The 22,410-nt window shown below is 44.3% G+C and overlaps 2 protein-coding genes across 5 annotated transcripts in view; one reads left to right on the top strand and one right to left on the bottom strand.

Moving 5' to 3' along the window:
- Nucleotides 1-1,746, top strand: part of crybg1a (crystallin beta-gamma domain containing 1a) — a 298,573-nt gene extending 296,827 nt beyond the window's left edge. Inside the window, exon 22 of the mRNA XM_085997737.1 lies at nucleotides 1,411-1,746. Within this exon, the coding sequence (XP_085853863.1) occupies nucleotides 1,411-1,499 (89 nt within the window). The 3' untranslated portion in view covers nucleotides 1,500-1,746. The remainder of the gene's footprint in view (nucleotides 1-1,410) is intronic.
- Nucleotides 1,747-3,280: 1,534 nt separating this feature from the next.
- rtn4ip1 (reticulon 4 interacting protein 1) overlaps nucleotides 3,281-22,410 on the bottom strand; it is a 76,710-nt gene continuing 57,580 nt past the window's right edge. For all 4 annotated transcript variants that reach the window (XM_085997743.1, XM_085997742.1, XM_085997740.1 and 1 more), the window contains one exon: nucleotides 3,281-3,795. In XM_085997743.1, coding sequence (XP_085853869.1) covers nucleotides 3,685-3,795 — 111 coding nt within the window. In that variant the 3' untranslated portion in view covers nucleotides 3,281-3,684. The remainder of the gene's footprint in view (nucleotides 3,796-22,410) is intronic.

Below are 22,410 nucleotides of genomic sequence, written 5' to 3' on the forward strand. Positions count from 1 at the left end.
TAGTCAGTAATTTTATTCAGAAGTTTTCTTTGCTATATGGCCATTGCTATATTTCATTAATCCAACTCCAAGCAGGTCAGATGTCAAATAAATAAATTTGGGTGGGGCGCACAATTAATGTGAAAGTGCCATCCTGACTTTGCAGTCAATGGCGGGGGGGTGGGGGGGTGTGTCACTGACCTCCTGAAGTGATCAGGATGAAATACTTGTAAAAAGCAGGTACTTTATGTTCAAAGTACTGTCTGTTCTAGTGTTTGTGAAATACATGCAGAGATTTTGCTACCTTTTATTAAAAAAAAAAGTAAAATTTGTTGCTCGTAATTTATGGTCTCCTGCCCCTTCCTCTCTGAGCCACACCATTTAACTGTGGTGGGGGGGGGGGGGGCAGGGTTGCCTTCACCTGTTCTGTATCTTCTCCTCCAAGTGATGGTTTGTAAAATATATGAACATTCTGCTTTGAACTTTCTAGGTTCAAATAATGTATTCAGTCATTTTTACTGCTTATAGGAGCACAGGTAGCATTTCTAGAGAATTGAGGAGCACAGTCTTGCTTTAGAAATTGCAAAATTAAATTGGATAATCTATGGCCAGATTAATGGCTTTCTGACTAACCTTTTAATTTTCATTTTCAAAGTTGTCAGAATTTAAAAGATGATACTGCAATTTTTTTAGCAGCACTTTTTACTTTCGGAGGTGCTATTTAACGAGTGCAGTGTCTGTTGTTTTTTAAACTGGGTAGTAGGTTAGCACACTGGCCTCTAGGACCTGCATTTGAAAACCATCCCAAACTGACTGGATACAAACAAGGGCCAGCTGCAAGGGCTTGAAATGATATATTTGGTTCATCAGTGTCTAATTCCCAGTCGGGTGTGAATCCACAGCACAGAACGGCCCATAAATTCAACACTAATTTTTAGTGAGAAATTTCACATGGAAGCTGGCAAAGGTCCACCTAGTCTACCCTAACAATGGTCATAGAACTCGTGTCATTTTTTACCAACAGCAGGTGGTGGTCCAGTGTAAAGTCATCACTTCATAATTTTAGCCCCAATCTGTGACTAGCACTTAATGCCAATTTTCCTTTTCTTCACACCTGCCTATGACATCTGAGTGAGACTGTTAGGACACCAAGCTGCGAACCTACATCCACTAGCAACTCGGTTGAGACGGCCCAAACTTATTTCACAAAGGTGAAAGGACAGCACCACTGCACCATCCCGACACTGCAGATTTTTATTAAAATGAAAGCTTAAGCTCTTCTCTTAGCAAGTACCCATTAAAATGATGAAGATTGTACCCGCTGTCAAAGGTTTTTATAGTCAACAGGACTGGTACATTTGTCAGAATTCAACTTTTCAAAATTAGCTGGTCATCAAATGTGTCTAACTGTTGTAATCTTGTTTTTTTAAGGTGGTCAGCATTACGACAAGAATCAAACCATTCTCAGCAGATTTGACGAGGCTCAGCCAACACAAAGATGGGACCTGGAAATCCTTTGATCCTTTCCGGGTGGAAATAAAAAACCTGAGGCACTTTTCTAAATGTTGTATCGAACCTTTCCACTTTACCGTCAGTATGCAATGTTGCACTTTCAAGTGAACTCCAGAAATAGAATATTTGAATTCGGAGCTAGAGAGAGAGACGTCATCTCAATTATATGTTTATTTCTAATTAGCTACTGCTCACTCTCTATGTAACATTATAATTAAGTCGGAGGTGGAAGTAAAGTCTCACATCTTTATCATTTTTCAAGATTAGTTCATGCATTGGTAGCTGGCCTGGCTGCTGTTATTTGTGTCTAAATGAGGAAATCTCATGCCTGGTGCAAATGCTTTGAAATCTTTTAAAAATTGCTATTTATAATTGACACACTATTCACAGGTTTTATTGAACACTGGAAGTCTGCTTTAGTATTTGGGTTTAATGTCCTCCATTGCAACTCGTACCGAAAGTATTTTTTTCTTGCAAAAACGAAACTTACCCAGTACGTCTGTCGTATTGCTATAGATGTCAGTCAATTCATATCAAAAGGAGTCATCCAGAGTGGAACAATCAAATTTAAATAGCGGTCACTTTGAATGCCACAATTAACGTAAATGATAAGATGCAACATGTGAGAGTATTAAATGTTTTGATACTCTCATTTTAAAAGAGGGGGTTGAGAGCAGTGTTCCCTGTAAGGTGCGCAGCCATGCAGTGCTCCAGGGAACCCGCGCAACCGGTATGTGGTATTTTGAATGGCTCGCACAGCCCCTTTTAAAGGGGTCAAAAAAATTATGGGGAACATGGGTTAAGAGGCTATTGGTTAACAGGTTAAAGTAGCCGACTGTCTTATAGCACCATGACAATCTTGGCAGCACTGTAGCTGAAATACTTTATCAAAGGTAGCAGCACTAAATCCACCACAATCTTTTAATTAAATGTGATTTATGCTGCTGCCTCCACGTTTGTTCAACACATTAAAGTGCAGGACACCCAGTTGTCCGCTGAGGTGGACAGGAGACTTTCTCTAAACTCACAGCAACTATAGTGTTTTTAAATAAATCAAATAGAAGTCAATTCATTTAAGTTTCAAGAGCAATTTAAGAACTGTTCTTTTGAAGTGGTTCTTGCTCCCTGACGGAGGTGCTGACTTTCACTTAGAGGTGTTTAAGTCTGCAGATTTACAGCCCATTTGCAGGGTTAATCTGCTCTACATTTTTTGTGAAGCAATAGTCAGTCCTGATTGTTGTGTATTACTTAGTTGTGACTGTTTTAATAACGCATTGATTTAAAAATGTAAAATTCCAAACGAACTACCTGCCGACAGTTCCCACTGAGGGCGATTTAGTATCGTGGTGTAGGTGTGGAGACATCTTACTGGCAGGCCCAGGAATTGCTTCTATGTTGGTGTGAGTCAGCGGATGTTTTTAAATGGTGGTTTTGTTCGATGATTGTAATGTGCACAGTTTGTAACTTGAGAATTTTATAACCTTTTAATTATGAAAAGCATGCACAACTTTTAATGTATGATGAACACTATTTTTGTAGTTTATGGTAATAGAATAATTTGGGAGTGGCACCAATGTAGTTGTATAGTTTTACACAATCGGGTTTTATGCTGGCTTACTTTTACCCGTCATTCCTTGCTTTTTATAACCTGAACTATTGTAACACTGGTGTTTTTGACCTAAAATTGGATGAATTATTTTGTTCAACCATCTTATTTAGTTGTTTTGATGCATCTGAATGGTGGACTTCCTCTGAACAGAAAGTATGTCACCAACAACAGTAGCAGTACGACTGTATATGTAACAAGTTTATTAAATAAAATGTACAGAAAACTTTGTGCTATCCGGCACCGAGCTGCTGCCGTACACTCCAAAGCTAATGTTAAAACATACGGAGATTTTCATCTCCGTATGAATCAACAAACCCTGTTGCTTAGCTACAGACCTTGCACAGCTTGACTGTTCAAAAAAAGCAAAGAAAAGAAACGAAACTAATAAAAAACAGCTCCTGATTTTTGCCGGTGGCTCCAGCTTGCTGGACGGTTCGCCTCCGGCTAACTCAAAGTTTCCTGTATAATGTTTTGAGTTATTTGCTGGAGCCAATGCTTGTTGCAACCATTCAAAAATGTTATTAAATGGATTTAATATCAAAAAGTGGTCTGTACAGATAGATCATCAGTCCCTATTACAATCATTATCCACTCCTGACGATCACAGTCTTGCCTCGGGCGTGACCTCCTTCCATTTTCAGGAACGCCTTGGGAACTTCTGCGAATGAGAAAACCTGCTCAACAACCGGCCGAATCTGAAAGAGGAAAAAAAGTTACTCCTGGCAACTGTTCAGGGTCTTGCAACAAACATAAATGGTGCCTTCACTTGTCAAGTAAAAGGTGCACAGCAGCAAGTCATTGAGTTCACCATAGTGTGTACGTGGTTGGCAGCTCTACTCCAGGAGGTGCCATATCAGTCCAGTCCTTTTGGCCCTAGATCTCAAACCTCCCAATAAAGCTGCTCTAAGCCACCACTGCCACAGCCCCAACCTCACTAGGTGGTGATGCACTTTTGCACAGCTGTAAATTCTGGCAAAGTCAAATTATTAAAGTTGTAACCAGTTTAGACTATTAATGACTGTGACACAATAAATAGGGACATTTCAACACAAAACTATATCTGATCCCAGTCTAAAATTTCAACACATCACATCCTAATCAATACATAGGAACAGGAGGAGGCCATTCGGCCCCTCGACCCTGTTCTGCCACTCATAGATCATGGCTGATCTGTATCTTAATGCCATCTACCCGCTTTGGTTATGTAACCCTTAATAATCTTGCATAACAGAAGCTATCAATCTCAGTTTTGACATTTTCAATTGACTTTGCCTCAAACTTTTTGGGGTAGCGTGTTCGATTTCCACTATCCTTTGTGTCAAGTGCTTCCTGACAATCGCCCCTCAATGGCCTAGCTCTAATTTTAAGGTTATGCCCATTTGTACTGACTCGCCCACCAGAGGAAATCATTTTTTTTAATCGATCAATCTACCCTAGCAAATTATTTAATCATCTTAAACATTTCAATTAGATCACCATTAATCTTTTATAGTCAAGGAAATACAAGCCAATTTAACCCTTTAATCCAATTATTGTTCTGGTGAAGCTGTACTGGACCCTCTCCAAGGCCAATCTATCCTTCGAGGTGTGGTGCCCAGAACAGATGTTCACTTAATTAGAACAAGATACAAATGAAGTTCTACCATGAATTAACTGGCTGAGGTATGAATATAATTCACTGGGCCATTTAATTTATATTTTTAAAAAAAAGCCCAGGTTTGGAAAGAAAGACTTGCATTTATAGAATGCATTTCATGGCCACCAGACTGCGCACAGCAAGCTCCCACAAACAGCAATGTGATAACTGTATCGATTTGTATGTGAGTTCAATGACGACACATTCATGAAAGAGAATGACTTTTTAATCTAAAGTATGTTCAACTCAGTTAACAGCATTACAGGAGACATCATGTTAGAGATCCATCTAAAGCAAAACTAAACTGCTTGTCTCATGCCCTCTGCTGGTCAGGCATAAATAATCAATCAGGCAAATACCATCACTATTTGCTGATATCATTACATCTCCCTTTCTTAAAACAAAAGTATTTTACATTTATCTAACATGTTTTCTTTGTATTACTCTGCATTTTAACTAACACTTAATGAACTTACATTATCATTATCAAGGTTTTTTAACCTTGCTTTGTGTGTTCACATGAAATATGTAAAGACACTATAACTTGAAGAAAGAATAAAATAACATTACTTCCTTCTATAACAATAGTCCTTAAACTTGCTCAATGAGTCTCTCAGGAGGCTTCACGTGTCTTGAGGATTTTCTGATTGATTGTCCTTGAATCTGAGTTGTTGCCTCAGATGATGGTTTCTCAGCTGTGTGATCAGGTTGTTCAACAGTATCAGTCTTTTGACTTGCTGTGGCTGGTCCCATGAGAAGATCCCGACGATTTCTTCGCAGAACAGCACCCTCATCTGTCTGAATGGTGTATGATCTTGGTTGAACTTCACTCAGGACAGTTCCCTTCTGAGTCCATATGTTTGTTTTGTCTTTGAACCTTACTTGGTCACCAGTGTGGAGTTCAGGTAGGTTTTGTGTTCCTCTGTCATAGTAGTACTTTTGCTTTTCTTTCTGTTCTTTGAACTTCCTCACTTTCTCCCCCTCTTTTGTTTTCAGGAGGTTTTCTGGGATGGGTAGGTTTGACCTTAGCCGACGTCCCATAAGGAGTTGGGCTGGTGACATACCACACTCGAGCGGCATTGTGCGGTATACAAGCATGCTTTGGTAGAAGTCAGTTCCACTGTCTTTTGCCTTGTACATCAGTCTTTTCACTGTCTGGACCGATTTTTCCACTAGTCCGGACCGATTTTTCCACTAGTCCATTGGACTGTGGAAAGTGAGGACTTGACGTTGTGTGGACAAAGTCCCACTCTTTGGCAAAGTGTCGGAAACTTGCATTGTAAAACTGGGGTCCGTTGTCTGTGAAGACCTCGCTTGCCACGCCATGTCTGGAGAATATGGCTTTCATACATGTTATCACAGCATCTGCAGTGGTGGTGTACAGTCTACAAACCTCTGGATACAGGGAGTAATAGTCTGTGACTACAAGATAGTCCTTCCCTTGACATACGAATAGGTCAGCGCCTACGTTCTGGTAAGGTCTGTCTGGTGCTGGGTGTGGCTTTAGTGGTTCTACCGGATTGCTTGCTCGATATTTCAGGCATATTGTGCAGTTTGACACCTCATTTGTCACATCTTGGTTGATTCGTGGCCAGTACATCACCTCTCGTGCTCTTTTCTTACACTTTGATTCCCAGATGTCCTCCATGGATCCTTTTTAGCATCTCTTTTCTCAGACTCTTTGGGATAACTATTTTACTTCCTTTGTAGATGATGTCTTCGACCACTGATAGTTTCACCCTGCAGTTCCAGTACTCTGCCATGTCAGGTGAGCAGTCTTGCTTCATGTTGGGCCATCCATCCAAGATGCTTTTCCTCAGTCGTCTCATTGTTTCATCTTTGTTTGTCTCAGTCTTTATGAGCTCCATTTTTGCATCTGCTATGGGCAGTGCACTTGTGATCATGTCCACGTAGGCGTTCACTTTTTCATCCATTTTGGTGTTTGCGGGCTCACTTGGGTCAACAGCTCTGGACAACGTGTCTGCTGTATACATCAGCTTACCCGGTGTGTACGCAATATTCAGTGTATAGCGTTGCAGCCTGATCATCATTCTGTGTATTCTAAGCGGACAGCTATTTAGTGGCTTTTGGAACAATGCAATCAAGGGCTTATGGTCAGTCTCTACACTGATTGCTTGTCCTGACACAAACTGGTGAAATCTTTCACAGGCGTATGTGATGCTGAGCAGCTCCTTTTCTATTTGAGCATATCGCGTCTGTCATTGACCGCGATGCATATGCAATAGGTTGCCAGTAGTCATATTTTTGCAGAAGAACGGCACCGAGCCCACTCTGTGATGCAGCTGATGATATCTTGATGGGTCTTGCTGGGTCATAAAACCTCAGAACTGGTTCCTCTGTGAGCAGTTTCTTTAGATCGCTCCATGACTTCTCATGCTCATGATTCCATTCCCATTCTATGTTCTTTTCAGTTAGTCTTCTCAGTGGCGCCATCTTTTCTGAGAGGTTGGATATGAATTTACCCATGTAGTTGATCATTCCATTAAACCTCTGCACGTCCTTTTTGCATTGTAGCTTTGGCATATTCTCAATGGCGGACACCTTTCTGGGATCTGGTCTGATGCCCTCACTGCTAAGGATATCTCCCATGAATGCCCGTTCTGTCACCCGAGCTGGCATTTCTCTCTATTCAGCTTCAGGTTTGATTTCCTTGTTGCTTCCAGCACTTTTCAGTCTCTCGTCATGCTCAGTTCTCGTGGTTCCCCATACTATGATGTCATCCATTGATGTATCAACTCCCTCCAGGTGCTCATAGATCATATGGATAGTTTTGTGATACACTTCAGGAGCTGAGGCAATGCCAAATGGTAACCTTAGGAATCTGTATCTGCCAAATGGACTGTTGAACGTGCACAGTCTTGAACTTGCTTCGTCCAGTTTCATCTGCCAAAATCCTGATGATGCATCTAACTTGCTGAAATACTTTGCATTTGCAAACTGTGACATGATTTCCTCACATGTAGGAAGCTTGAAGTGCTCTCTCTTTATTGCTCTGTTTAGATCTCTTGGATCCAGGCAAATTCTGAGCTTTCCATTCTTTTTGTCCACTACGATGAGGGAACTCACCCACTCAGTTGGCTCATCTATCTTCTGAATCACGTTCAGGCTTTCCACCCTGTCCAACTCTGCCTTCAGTTGCTTTTGAAGAGCAAACGGAACTTTTCTGCATGGATGTATGACCGTTGGCATACTTTTATCTACTCTGATCGTGTGTTCTCCTGGAAGGCAGCCTAGACCCTGAAATAGGTCGTTGTACTCTTTCATGAGTTCATCATAGACTGTCTCTCCTTCGCTTTCCACAACGAGGACTCTCTTTACCAGGTTCAGTCTCTTACAGGCTTTTAAACCTAGTATGGCTTGCACATCCTTTGGCACCACGATTAATGCTAGCGTGTGCTCTCTCTCCTTGTGTGTTACTTTGACAATGCATCTTCCTTTCACTGGTATATCAGTACCTGAGTATCCTGTCACTTTCACTTTTATTCCATGTATCTTTGGTCTGGGTCTAATTTTCTTAAAATCAGTCTCTGATATCACAACTTGTGCTCCAGTATCCAATTTAACTGGAATGTGTATGTCATTCACTTTTAGTGTCAACATCCAGTCTCTTTTTTTCTTTTTTGTTTTCAGACACAACATCCACATAGAACTCCTCTATCTCGCTTTCATCTACTGCATGGACCTTGCTTTGTTGCGCTTGGTTCTTGCAGCAACGGGCATAATGGTTGTTTTTGTTGCAACTATTGCATGTTTTACCATATGCTGGACACTTTTTTGGTGTATGCTGTGTACCGCATCGACTACATGACTTTCGATTGCCTCTTTCATTTTTGTTCACTGGCTATGCCTCTTTTTTCACATTGGCGCTCTTTTTGTTAAACGGTTTGTGTCCGTTCTTACTCACTGCATCCACGTTGCAGCTACTGTCACTGAACAGCTCCTTTGCCTGCGACTTCACAGTCTCTGTAGCCCTACACAGTGCTATGGCTTTTCCCAGGTCTAGATCTTGCTCTCTTAGCAGTCTTTCCCTTAGACCATTATCTGGAATACCACACACCAGTCTGTCTTTAATCAGCGAGTCTGTCAGTCCCCCAAATTCACATGTTTTGCTTCGGTTTCTCAGTTCAGTCACATACTGATCAATAGTCTCACCTGTTTTCTGTACACGTGAAAAATCTGTGCCTCTCAAACGTCACGTTTAGGTATGCAGTAGGCCTCAAACTGTTCCATTATTTTATCCAGCTTCATTTTGTCTCCATCAGCAGCGAATGTGAAGTTATTATACACCTCCAGCGCTTCATCACCCACGACATGTAAGAACACTGACGCTTTCATTTTATCACTTTTCTCGTCAGCTCCGATTGCTGATAAATACAACTCCAAACGTTGTTTGAACCTTCTCCAATTTTCAGCCACATTACCTGTCAACTGAAGCTTCGCCGGTGGGTGTAAACCTTCCATTTTTTCACTTCGTTAGCTATTCTCCAATGGTAAGTAACGATGTTCTCTTTTGGCTTGCTAATATGTGGAGAGCTGATTTAACTTCAGATTTTTCCTCTTCATCTCTTTCAATCACTTCTGACACCATGTATCGATTTGTATGTGAGTTCAATGACGACACATTCATGAAAGAGAATGACTTTTTATCTAAAGTATGTTCAACTCAGTTAACAGCATTACAGGAGACATGTTAGAGATCCATCTAAAGTGAAACTAACTAAACTGCTTGTCTCTCGCATGTCCTCTGCTGGTCAGGCATAAATAATCAAACAGGCAAATACCATCACTATTTGCTGATATCATTACAATAACAACCAAATTTTTTTTTTTTTTTTTTTTAAACTGATGTTGATTGAGGAATAAATATTGGCTAGGACACTAGGGATAACTCTACTGATCCTCTTTGAAATAACATCTCATCCAAAAGACAGCACTTCCAACAGTGCAGCGCTCCCTTAGTCCTGCACTGGAGTGTCGGCCTAGATTTTTGTGTTCACTTCCCTGGAGTGGGACTTGAACCCACAACCTTCTGACTCCGAGGCGAGGGTGCTACCAACTGAGCCTTGGCTGAACAAAATGCTCAGCTAGTTTTATCAGGATTCACCTGGTTCCATTCTTATCCATCCCTGCTCCCTCACCATTACCTCTGGTGTCCCCCAGGAATCTATCCTTGGCCCCCTCCTATTTCTCATCTACATGCTGCTCCTCGACGACATCATCTGAATACACAGCATTAGTTTCCACATGTATGCCGACAACACCTAGCTCTACCTCACCGTCACCTCTCTCGACCCCTGCACTGCCTCTAAATTGTCCGACATCTAGTACTAGATGAGCAGAATCATAGAAATTTACAGCAGAGAAGGAGGCCATTCGGCCCATTGTGTCTGTGCTGGTTGAAAAATATCTATCCAGCCTAATCGCACTTTCCAACTCTTGGTCCATAGCCATGTAGGTTACGGCACTTCAAGTACATATCCAAGTACTTTTTAAATGAGATGAGGGTCTCTGCCTCTACCACCCTTTCAGGCAGTGATTTCCAGAATCCCACCACCCTCTCGGTGAAAAAAGTTCTCCTCAACTCCCCTCTAATCCTACCAATTACTTTAAATCCATGACCCCTGGTTATTGACCTCTCTGCTAAGGGAAATAGGTCCTTCCTATCCTCTCTATATAGGCCCCTCAATTTTATGCACCTCAATCAAGTCTCCCCTCAGCCTCCTGTGTTCCAAAGAAAACAATCCCAGTCTATCCAATCTTTCATCACAAAAATTCTCCAGTCCTGACAACATCCTCGTAAATTTCCTCTGCACTCTCTCTAGTGCAATCACATCTTCCTGTAATGTGGTGACCAGAACTGTACGCAGTAACTGTGGCTTAACTAGTGTTTTATACAGTTCAGGCATAACCTCCCTGCTCTTATATTCTATGCCTCGGCTAATAAAGGAAAGTATCCCATATCCCCTCTTAAGCACCTTATCTACCTGTCCAGCTACCTTCAGGGATCTGTGAACCTGCACTCCAAGGTCCCTCTGTTCCTCTACACTTCTCAGTATCCTACCATTTATTGTGTTTTCCCTTGCCTTGTTAGCCCTCCCCAAACGCATTACCTCACACTACTTTGGATTGAATTCCATTTGCCACTTTTCTGCCCACCTGACCAGTCCATTGATATCTTTCCTCCAACTAAATATTGGGAAGACCGAAGCCATTATCTTCGGTCCCTTCCCCAAACTCCATTCCCTAGCCACCGACTCTATCCTTCTCCCCGGCAACTGACTAGGCTGAACCAGACTGTTCGGAACCTTGGTGTCACATCTGACCCTGAAATGAGCTTCCGACCACATATCCACACCATAACTAAGACCGCCTATTTCCACCTCCGTAACATCGCCCGTCTCCACCCTTGCCTCAGCTCATCTGCTGCTGAAACCCTCATCCATGCCTTTTGTTACCTCTAGACTTGACTATTGCAATGCACTCCTGGCTGGCCTCCCATATTCTACCCTCTGTAAACTTAATCATCCAAAACTCGGCTTCCCGTGTCCTAACTCACACCAAGTCCCATTCACCCATCACCACTGTGCTCACTGACCTACATTGGCTCCCGGTTAAGCAACACCTCGATTTTAAAATTCTCATCCTTGTTTACAAATCCCTCCATGGCCTCCCCCCTCCCTATCTCTGTAATCTCACCCAGCCCCACAGCCCTCAGATATCTGCGCTCCTCTAATTCTGGCCTCTTGAGGATCCCTGATTATAATCGCTCAACCATTGGTGGCCGTGCCTTCTGCTGCCTAGGCCCCAAGCTCTGGAATTCCCTCCCTGAACCTCTCCTCCCCTCTCCTCCTTTAAGATGCTCCTTAAAACCTACCTCTTTGACCAAACTTGGTCACCTGCCCTAATATCTCATGTGGCTCGGTGTCACGTGTTGTTTGATTGCACTCCCGTGAAGCACCTTGGGACGTTTCACTACGTTCCAAATACAAGTTGCTGTTGTTGGATGTCTTCATGCAATGCTTTACCGAACCAGACAAATATCTTGGCCAATTTTGATGTTTGGGTCAGAAGGGTGTAACTTGTACAGGCTAGCTCCCTAAAAATTTCAATGTCCAAAAAGCAACAGTTAGTTTGTCAACATGGTACTGCCGTCACCACTAACACTGGTGTTGCTGTTTGAAGACTTTATTAGACTGGTGAGGGAGGCAGTTTGAAAACTGGGAAAACCAATTTCAAAGCTTTTTTATGAATACACGTGATACTAAATACTTTAAAATAAGAAACAATGGTGCTGATGACCTGCTTAGTTTTGCTGTCATGCAGAACCCTCTAGCAGTTCACAAAGGGACTGCAGCTAACGCCATAACATTACTGATGTTTGGCTGTAGACATTACTCGCGGTGTAGAATGGTTTTTAAGCTCATTAAATGTTCCGATCACACAATAAGGATGCAGGTTAAATTGCTAACGTGCACTTTGTTGGATCAGCTGTAAATTCTAAACAATTCTAATCTCCAATGTAAAAATATCTTCTGTGGTAAATCACTATATATTTTAAGGAGGTATTTTAATTAGCTGTTTAACTCTCCCTTCCCCGAAGACATCAGTGACCCATGTTGAGCTGCGATTCTACTGGTTGAATTTTATTCTTCGCCCAAATGCCCATTTCCTCGAAGATTCTGAACAATGAAATCCCAGATTTCAAATAATCAAACCGTTTCCAAAACACCTGGAGATTCCTGCTACAACAAGTCAAGGTACTATCTCATGGACACAAACGCACTGTACAAAACCACCATCAAATTCTATCCCATATGAGTGAAACAGGGACTATTCAATGGGGTACTGTGGCATATATAAAAGTCTGTAAGGAAGATCAAAGCACCCTTGCGATTTATACAAATCTCACTAATGAATACAATAAATTATGCATTCTTGCACTAGATAGATAATTCAATTGAGTTTACAGCTAGATTTTTGTGATAAAAAATTGTCGAGTGTATATTACATGCTGCATGGCATTTGGCTCATCCATTCAGGATTACAGCCATCCAATGGGTCTTAAATGAGTCCATGGTTTTTGTCCCAAATACCCTGTCTGGCCGTCCATTCCAAATGTTGATCAATCCTAAATTAGCCTGTCTCCAGTCTGAACCTGTGCCCTTGTCTTATTGTTAAGGTTTAATTTGAAATGGTGTTCTGGATTTACCTTTTCTATAAACATTTACTGCCTTGTACACATCTGCAGGAGGCACATGCTCAATCACCTCGTTTTAAGGATGAAGAGCTCAAGTTGTCCCCTCCTTCCATCCCAACATCATTCCCCTAACAAGTACGCAGTGCGTCCTGCTCTGTAGCCACTTGTCCATTTCCAGGTTTATTTTTTAATTCCTATTGTTTTAAACTTTTGTAGTAGCCTTTCAGTCAGAAGTCGTCTCTTTTTAAGTTTGATTCCCTGGCTTGTGCTGAGTTAGCTGACCTCAGTCAGAGTTCCCACTATTGCATGAGAGTTCTCGCGGTGACGTGAGCAATATTTATCCTCAACCAACTTCATTAAAAAAAAATAATAATCTGGTCATGTATCTCATTGCTGCGCACAACTTGGCTGCCGTGTTTCCTACATTACAACAGTGACTACAATGCGAAAGTACCTCATTGGCTGGAAAGCACTTTGGGACATCCGGAGGTCATGAACGGTGCTATATACAAATGAAAGTTCTCTCCTTTCCTTATTGAGTGACTCCTGCAGGAAAGTGTGAGCAGAATTGAGCTCGGTTGCAAGTCCCCTTGTGGTTAAATATGCCAACACTCGCTATCTAGACTCGCCCGTAGAGGAAGGTCACTCGGGTGAGATACCCGAAAGCTGCCACCACTTGTGGAAATCTACTCCTGCCTGGGTCAGGAAATGCAAACACACTTTTCTGATTCAACAGGAAGTAGGACGGAGGCAAGAGTCTGTGTGGGGCCCTCTGCACTACGACCTACACAAGAACGAGCACAGACATATGGCAAACTAGCTGCTTTATATTTTTATAAAGCCATGTTTCCAAACTTGTTTTGGAATAAAAGCATCTTTGAAAATTCATGTAGCAGCAGGAACAACAAAACCCTCCTGATTAAAAATGCAAACAATGAAGCCTAGAGCTTTAAACTGTACTTAGAAACTGGGTCAACTGGAAAATTCAGCTGCTTTGAACTTTATCTGTTCAGAGACAAACACATCATAAGATTAGTAGTGAATGTTTCTAAAATACAAAATAACAACTGAAGTCATTCAGCTTCAATCACCATGAAGGCCTGAATGAGACTAAATCCCCCCTCCTGTTCATAGTGCTGCTGGTACAGATAACACTTTAAATTCCACTGGTGAATGAGAACTGTGTTATCATCAACTACCTCACAAAAAGGCATTGACTGATTGTTGTAAATACACTAACTTTTTCTGCAATGTATTAGGATGGGGGGGGGGGGGGGGGAAAAAGAACAAAAACGTGGAAACACTGGCTTCAAAATAACCCCCCCCACGATGGGCGGGAAAGGGTCGGGGAGGATTTAAAGAGTTAAATACGGGGAGTGCGACCCCAACCTGCAGCGCCCGCTGCCTTTTTTACAGCAGCGGGCGGATATTGGGGCATCCGAGTGTCCCTTGATAGAATGTGCTTAGCATATAGCAGATGGACAGAAATCTGGTGACCCCAATAACTGCCTGGGATCCTCTCTCTGACCCCCCCCTAGGAAGGTCCCAATTCAATTCCTGGTCTGTGCCGAGTTGGCCGATTTCAATTGAGGCGGCAGTACAGATGATGCAGTCTTGACAAAGGGTTTGACCCGAAACGTTGACTCTATTTTCTCTCCACGGATGTTGCCTGGCCTGCTGAGTTTTTCCAGCATTTTCTGTTGTTATTTCGGATTTCCAGCATCTGCAGTATTTTGCTATCATGCTATTGGCCTCACTGTTCCTAGACGAGGCAAAGAATCAAGAAAACTGCGGTACCTCATATAACCAGCTGCTCTTGAACACAGTGCATCACCAGGCTATGTAACCTAAGAGAGGGGCGGAGTTACAGCCAAGCATATTCCTGTCTTCATTGAATACCCACAGCAATGCACTTTCCAATACGAGTCACTGGACAGTGAGTAGGAGTGGAAATTCTGGCTGGTTACCATCACCCTCCCCTCGCGAGCTTAAGAATTCTAGGGCCAATTGTAGCGCCTCCTGTTGTCCGAGAACAGCTAATTCAGTGTAGGCCAAGACAGAGAGAAAGAAAAGTTAAAGGATCTAAAGCTGAACTACAAAACACAAACTGGAAAGTACAACATAGGTAGTACTGATACAGGGAGCCAAGCATGTTCCTGTCTTCATTGGAGCCACGAGAAGATAATTTCTAGAAAAAGGTCATTAAAAAAAAATGCTTATATATCAACAGCAGAGAGTTAGAAAGCAAAAGTTCGACCTTAAAGCTTAAAGGTGTCAGCCTTTGCTCAGTGGTAGCACAGATGTGCTTATGTTGCCAACACTATTGCTACGTTGTAGCACTGCAGACAGTCATGTCTCAGATCCCAGACACACAATACCGCACTGCAGACAGGTGTCTCTCAGATCCCTGAACACAATACCGCACTGCAGACAGGTGTCTCTCACATCCCAGACACACAATACCACACTGCAGACAGGTGTCGATCACATCCCAGACCCACAATACCACACTGCAGACAGGTGTCGATCACATCCCAGACCCACAATACCACACTGCAGACAGGTGTCTCAGATCCCAAACCCACAATACCGCACAGCAGACAAGTGTCTCAGATCCCAGAACCACAATACCACACTGCAGACAGGTGTGTCTCAGATCCCAGACACACAATACCACACTGCAGACAGGTGTCTATCACATCCCAGACCCACAATACCGCACAGCAGACAAGTGTCTCAGATCCCAGAACCACAATACCGCACGGCAGACAGGTGTCTCAGATCCCAGACCCAAAATACCACACTGCAGACAGGTGTCTCACATCCCAGACGCACAGTGGCACACTGCAGACAGGTGTCTCTCAGATCCCTGACACACAATACTACAGTGATCAGTTGCCAGATACATACCCGTAACAGAAACTGGCAGCCACTATGAATATTTCACATTCTGCACTTCTTGTGACCTGCCACATGTCACAGTTGGTAGGAGGCTGGAGCTTGAAACTAATGCAACTGAACTCACACAAGGTAAACAGATACTTTTTGCCACTGCCTTTGTTACGGCTGCAGCCAGTGCTGCATACACAGACTCGCTGCATACACAGACTCACTCCTACACATCCATATGTCCTGAAGATATAATGGCAAAACCTGACAACAGTCTCTGTAATATTCATGGTCCAGGAGTGGATGAGACTAGGGCTGATTTAAACCAGTAAAAAGACAGGCTGTCAAAATTCAACAAGGTCACATCTTGTACAGAAATTGTCCACCAATTTCTTCAACTGGAAACTGAAAACAGAATGGCTTTGCCACAAAGATAGAATTGATAAACAAAATGCATTAGGTATTGTGATAATGGATTTTCAACAGGCATTTGAAAATGTGCCAGATAGGGGAGGTGTTGATGGAATGATTGTACACAAAATTAAAGGGACTGTGGATAGGAAGTTGGTTAAAGGAGGAGGAAGAGATTGTTTTTCAGACTGGTGGGATGTAGAGAGTGGTGTCCCCCAGGGGTCGCAGTTTGGTACATTGCTCTTTTCTCTCTATATAAAATTAATTTGGATTTGGGTATTGGGACACAATACCCAAATTTGAAGATGAAATAAAGAGAGTCTGGTTAACTGTGAAGGAGATTGTAATCAAATTACGGACAAATGATTGGATCGAGCAGAGACAGATGTAATTTAATGCAGAGAAATGCGAGGCGATACATTTGGGAGGAAGAATAATGAGAGGAAATGGACCCTAAAAAGTAAAACTTTCAAAGGAGTTGAGGAGCAGAAAGACGCAAGGGTTCTGATCACTAATCTTTAAAAGTGGGCGGCCACGTTTAATAAAGCTATAAAAAAAATCCCATGTGATTCTAGGTTTAATAAATAGGGGCAAAAAGATAAATAAATGATGGGGGAGAGGGGCGAGAATAAGGGAGAGCTCTTTCAAAGAGGCAGCACTGCTGAATAGGCTCCTTATGTGCTGTAAACTTTGGTGATTCTATAAAGTATTAACTGGTATAAGAAAAAAAATCCTATTAAAAATGATCTTCGGTTGAAATAAACAGGTTTTGAATTTGACCTTCTTCTTAGTCAGTCCCTCGGAACCGAGGATGACTTGCTTCCACATTAAAAATGAGCTCGCAGGTGACTGATGAGTCCAATGCAGGACCTACAGTCTCTGTCACAGGTGGGGCAGACGGTGGTTGAAGGGGCGGGTGGGTGGGGTGCTTGGGTTGACGTGCGCTCCTTGCGCTTGGCTTCCGCTTGCTCCTGGCAAAGAGACTCGAGGTGTTCGGCGCCTTCCCGGATGCTTCTCCTCCACTTTGTGCGGTCTTGGGCCTGGGATTCCCAGGTGTCAGTGGGGATGTTGCACTTTTTCCAAGGAGGCTTTGAGGGTTTACTAAATTAACTCATGGTCGAAGGGCCCTGGGGTGAGGGGGAGGGAAGCCAGGGCTCGCCCTCAATTTCTATCCTCTGTCCCCCTGCTGCAATTGTGTGCCTGTCTGCTGAGGACAGGCTCAGGTTGGCTGCGATCACCCTCGTGGCAAATTAGACTGCTAATGCTGACTATCTGGGCTCACACACGAGTGGCCCCAGCCAGAGTTGTCACCTCAGGCCAGCAAGAGTCAAAGAAAAGAATTAATACTTGCGGTAATGGCCCATATTTAGGTCATTGTTTTGGGAGTATTTCTTCAACGCATCACCGGGGGAGTCATTTGACTTTTGCTACAATAGCTGGTCTCTGAACTGTCTTTCGATGAGATTCCTCCGTTTAGAAAAATGGCAACCAGTACATGAACCTCCATAAGAAAACTAGAGCAAAATCGACACCTTTACTGATGTAAACACCAGTTTCATAACCCGACTGGTATTTTTCATACTAAGTGACTCAGTGACCTTATATTGCCTTTTACAGTAATTACAAGTCAGTGAGAATGATAAAACAATGTTCTAATTGCACAGTCTAAATGCAATGCATGTCTCACCGTGCTCCAAGGATCTGCCGAGCAACAGAACAAACACACACCTTGGAACACGTACACTCTATGGCTCAAGTGGTCTGCAGTTGATAACGGTAACATGTGGCAGAAGCTGACAAGTGTCCAATCCATTTCTAGGCAAGCCCGTTCCAGTAACTGCAGAGCAAATATATACAGTCGATTCCCCGTAAGAGCAAACAGGGACAGAGGAAAGGTGTCGTTTATAGAAAGGGTTCTAAGTCATACATTCACCGAACCACTGTCAGCGCTGATTGGAAACAATGTGCATAACAGTCAGATATTCATTTCGTGCTCCGTCGAACACAATATGAAGTGGTGAAGATAGTGAAACAGCTGAACCGCACACTCGAAGGATGGAATAACAGGATACCGGGGAACTTTACTGTGCTGCAATAGTTTAACTCACTGAAATGGATTGGGAACAATCCATGCACAGGGCCCACAATACGACTGCTCGGTCGCAAGTGCATTGTGTGACTGAGCCATACGGATCAAGTCCCAGGAGTGATCCCTGCTCTGATCTAGGGCGTCAGGATGGATGCTACATTTCCCTCCACACCCCTGAGCCCGGGAGAGATAAAATCAGCTGGCATCCCAGTCTTTTTCACTATCAAATGACCGCAGCTGGAAAGCACAGAAATTAGCTGAAGGCAGAGTCAGGCACAGCTACGATGCCCTCCGCAGTCAAATGGCCTGCCAACACTCAGGTCTAGGTTTCCCTACATGGTGCAGCTCCCGTTGGGGAAGTGCGTCGGGACAGGATTTCCACCCACCGATGTGCCCCCGCTTGTACCTCAGAGGATCTCACGGGGGGGGGGGTGCTAATTTAGATGATGGTGGTGGGCTCCTGGTGACATTTGCAGGGTCGCCGGGTCATTCCCCTCAGGTAGGTGAGGTGGGAAGGTTATTGCGGGTTGGGGGGGGGGGGGCGGCGGGCAGGGTGGGTGGTGAACATTTGCTGAGACTTTGAGCAGAATTGTGTGGCCATTACTACTGGGTGAAGCAACAAAAATTTTATTTGAAAGAAGTTCTCCTTCAGCCTCCTCCCATTGCCTCGTGTTAAAGAGCTCTGTGTCCTGGCCAATATCTATCCCTCAATCAACATAACAAAAACAGATTATCTGGTCATTATAACATTGCTTTTTGTCGGAGCTTGCTGTGCGCAAATGGCTGCTGCGTTTCCCACATTACAACAGTGACTACACTCCAAAAGTACTTCATTGGCTGTAAAACACTTTGGGAAGTCCGGTGGTCGTGAAAGGCGCTATATAAATTCAAGTCTTTCTTTCTCTATAATCTAATGCACAAGACAAAGCGGCCATTTAAAATGTAAAACTGTCCCCTTCCATCTCCCTAGCAAGGCATTAATGACAGGGAAGTGCATCAAATGACTTATTCCCTTAATTCCCCTACAATTTGCACAGGGACATATTCAACATCCACCATCACTTCTGACAGGACAACACCTGCCCTGAAATTGACCAGAAATGGGATCCAATTCAGAGGAGAAGCTAGCCCTGGCTGTCTCAGTCTCACAGGGAGAATGCCTACTGACATGGAGCACTGTTGGTTCCTGTGGAATTGTAACCCCGGCAACAGTTGATGAAAACTGGAGTGAAAGCAGAGAGAGAGGGCACGGTGAGGTCAATGTGCAGACAGCTGGGAAGTAAATGTTCCCTCAGGTTGTGTGACAGCACCAATGTGCCAGGTAACTGCAGTGAGGTTATTAACAGCGCTGTTACACACAGGAAGATAGCGCCACCTTCTGATGCAAGAACAAACTGCTGGTCAGGTACAGTAAACCGCACAACACGTCACTCACAAGTCAAGCATGCTCCGCTGGGATATCATTTTAACAAATAAATCCTTTAGAATATTTCCTGAAGACAGCCACACAATAGCACATTCAGCATGATTTGAATGTACAATCTATGCCGATACTCCCAAGCCAGTTCAAATGAAAGAGTTAACGTTTCGGGTCGATGACCTATGTTTCTCGCTCCACAGATGCTGCCTGACCTGCTGAGTATTTCCAGCATCCACGGTATTTTGCTTTTGTTTATAGTACTGAGGGAGTGTTGAGTTATCAAAAAAATGCCCTGCTTCAGATGAGAATCAAAGATCCATCTGCCTGGTCAGGTTTTTTTTTTTTTATATTCGTTCACGGGATGTGGACGTTGCTGGCAAGGCCAGCATTTATTGCCCATCCCCAGTTGCCCTCGAGAAGCTGCCTTCTAGAACTGCTGCATATGCTTCTTTGTAGCGGTTTGGTAAGGGGAGGCTAGTCAAGCATATGAGGGAGAAGGGAATAGAGGGTTATGCTGATAGATTTAGATGAGGAAAGACGGGAGGAGGCTCGAGTGGAGCATAAACGCCGGCATGGACTGGTTGGACCGAATGGCCCGTTTCTATGCCGTCTATCCTATGTAATCCTATGTAAACTGAGTGGCTTGCTAGGCCATTTCATTGCTGTGGGTCTGGAGTCACATACAGGCCAGACCAGGTAAGGATGGCAGATTTCCTTCTCTAAAGGACATTAGTGAACCAGATGGGTTTTTACGACAATCCGATAGTTTCATGGTCACCATTACTAATACTAGCTTTTTGTTCCAGATTTATTTAATTAACTGAATTTAAATTCCCCAGCTGCCGTGGTGGGATTTGAACTCACGTCTCCAGACCTCTGGATTACTAGTCCAGTAACATAACCACTATGCTACTGTACCCCCTTAAGGTAGACCTTAAACATCCCATAACACTATTTGATAAAGAGCACTAAATTCTCCCAGAGTCCTGGCTGTCATTCCTCTTTCAAACAACAAGAACCAAAACAAAAATCAGGTTAACCGGTCACCTCACTGCCATTTGTAAATTACCGACATAACAGTCACTGAGGGGAGGGGGGGGGGGGGGAGGGGAGAGGAGGGGAGGGGTGGGGGAAGGAGGGGGGGGGGGGAGAAAGGGAGGGGGGAGCCAGCAGACCCTCTCCCCTCTGCCGGCGATGGCTCCGCTGAGCTCCGTGCCGCCCCACGCACTGACATGCCGAGCGCAGCGCCCCGGTCAGCCGGGCCTGAGGCGGCTTCAGACGGCCGATTGCGGCTGGCCGGGCCCGGTTGCCTTGGTAACCCTCCTCCCCTCTCCGCCTCCCGATCTCCGGGACCGGGCCTGAGCGGCTCGAGATGGCCGATTGCGGCTGGCGAGCCCGGTTGCCGGGGTAACCCTCTCCGCTCACCCTCCCCTCCCGAGCCCCCACCGCTAACCTGCTCGCTTCCCTCTGGCCGCGCTCTGCGTGGAGGTGCGCGTGCGCCGTGCAGCGCAAGCGCGAGGAGCTTGCAGTGAGCCCAGCCAGCCTTTACCAAGATGGCTGGCCGCTGGTTCGGAATCGGGCCCAGCGGGGGGGTGGGGGGTGAGGGGTGGGAGGAGCTTGCCACAAAACAATTGCCTAACTTTTTTTTTAAATGCGTTTTAAAAGCAACTTTTTTTTTTAAAGACGCAGAAAGCGGAAAAAGAAATGAAAAGTTTGGAATAAAGATGGCGGCGACTCACCTTGGTTCAGAACGATAAGGCCCGCCCACACACGCACCGATTGGTCAACCGTCAGGTCACCGAAGCGTAGGATTGGTCAACTAGGGGCAGCTCAGGCTCCGACGTTTCAGTGGTAGAGAGAGCAAATGACAGCAGAGCTGCTTCTGGGATCAGTCTGAACAACAATGTGGTGGTAGATGCATCCTCCTTATAAAGATGGCCTTCCGAGCGCCATTTTACACATTCCCCAGCTCATCCGTAATTCTGCCGCACACATCCCACCCCACACAAAGTTTGACTTACCCATCACCCTGACCCTTGATTACCTTCAAGAGCTCCCCGTCCCTCGGCACATCAATTTCGAAACCCTCATCCTGCTCTACAAATCATCACCTCTCCACCACAGCTCTGCAACCTCCTCCAGCCCATGTCCCTGCGTAAACCCTCTACTCTTCCAACCTAGTCCACGGCATAGTCCCACTCCTTCTGCTCTACCATCAGTAGCCAAGCCTTCAGTCATTTTGCCCCACATTCTAGACACCTTCACCAAAGTGCACGAGAGCATGGGCCTTACACTAAACATCCGTAAGACAAAGGTCCTCTACCAACCTGCCCCCGCCACACTGTACTGCCCCCCGATTATCAAAATCCATGACAAGGCCTAGGACAACGTGGACCACTTTCCATACCTGTCAACAAGGGCAGACGTCGATGACGAAGTCCAACACCGCCTTCAGTGTGCCAGTGCAGCCTTCGGTCGCCTGAGGAAGAGAATGTTTGAAGACCAGGACCTCAAACCCGGCACTAAGCTCATGGCCTACAGAGCAGCAGTGATACCCACCCTGCTGTATGTCTCAGAGACATGGACCATGTACAGCAGGCACCTCAAAGCACTGGAGAGGTACCACCAATGCTGCCTCCGCAAGATC

The sequence above is a fragment of the Somniosus microcephalus genome, chromosome 9, assembly GCF_052327205.1.
Source record: "Somniosus microcephalus isolate GS21.2 chromosome 9, FLI_Smic_1.0, whole genome shotgun sequence".
Lineage (NCBI taxonomy): Eukaryota > Metazoa > Chordata > Chondrichthyes > Squaliformes > Somniosidae > Somniosus > Somniosus microcephalus.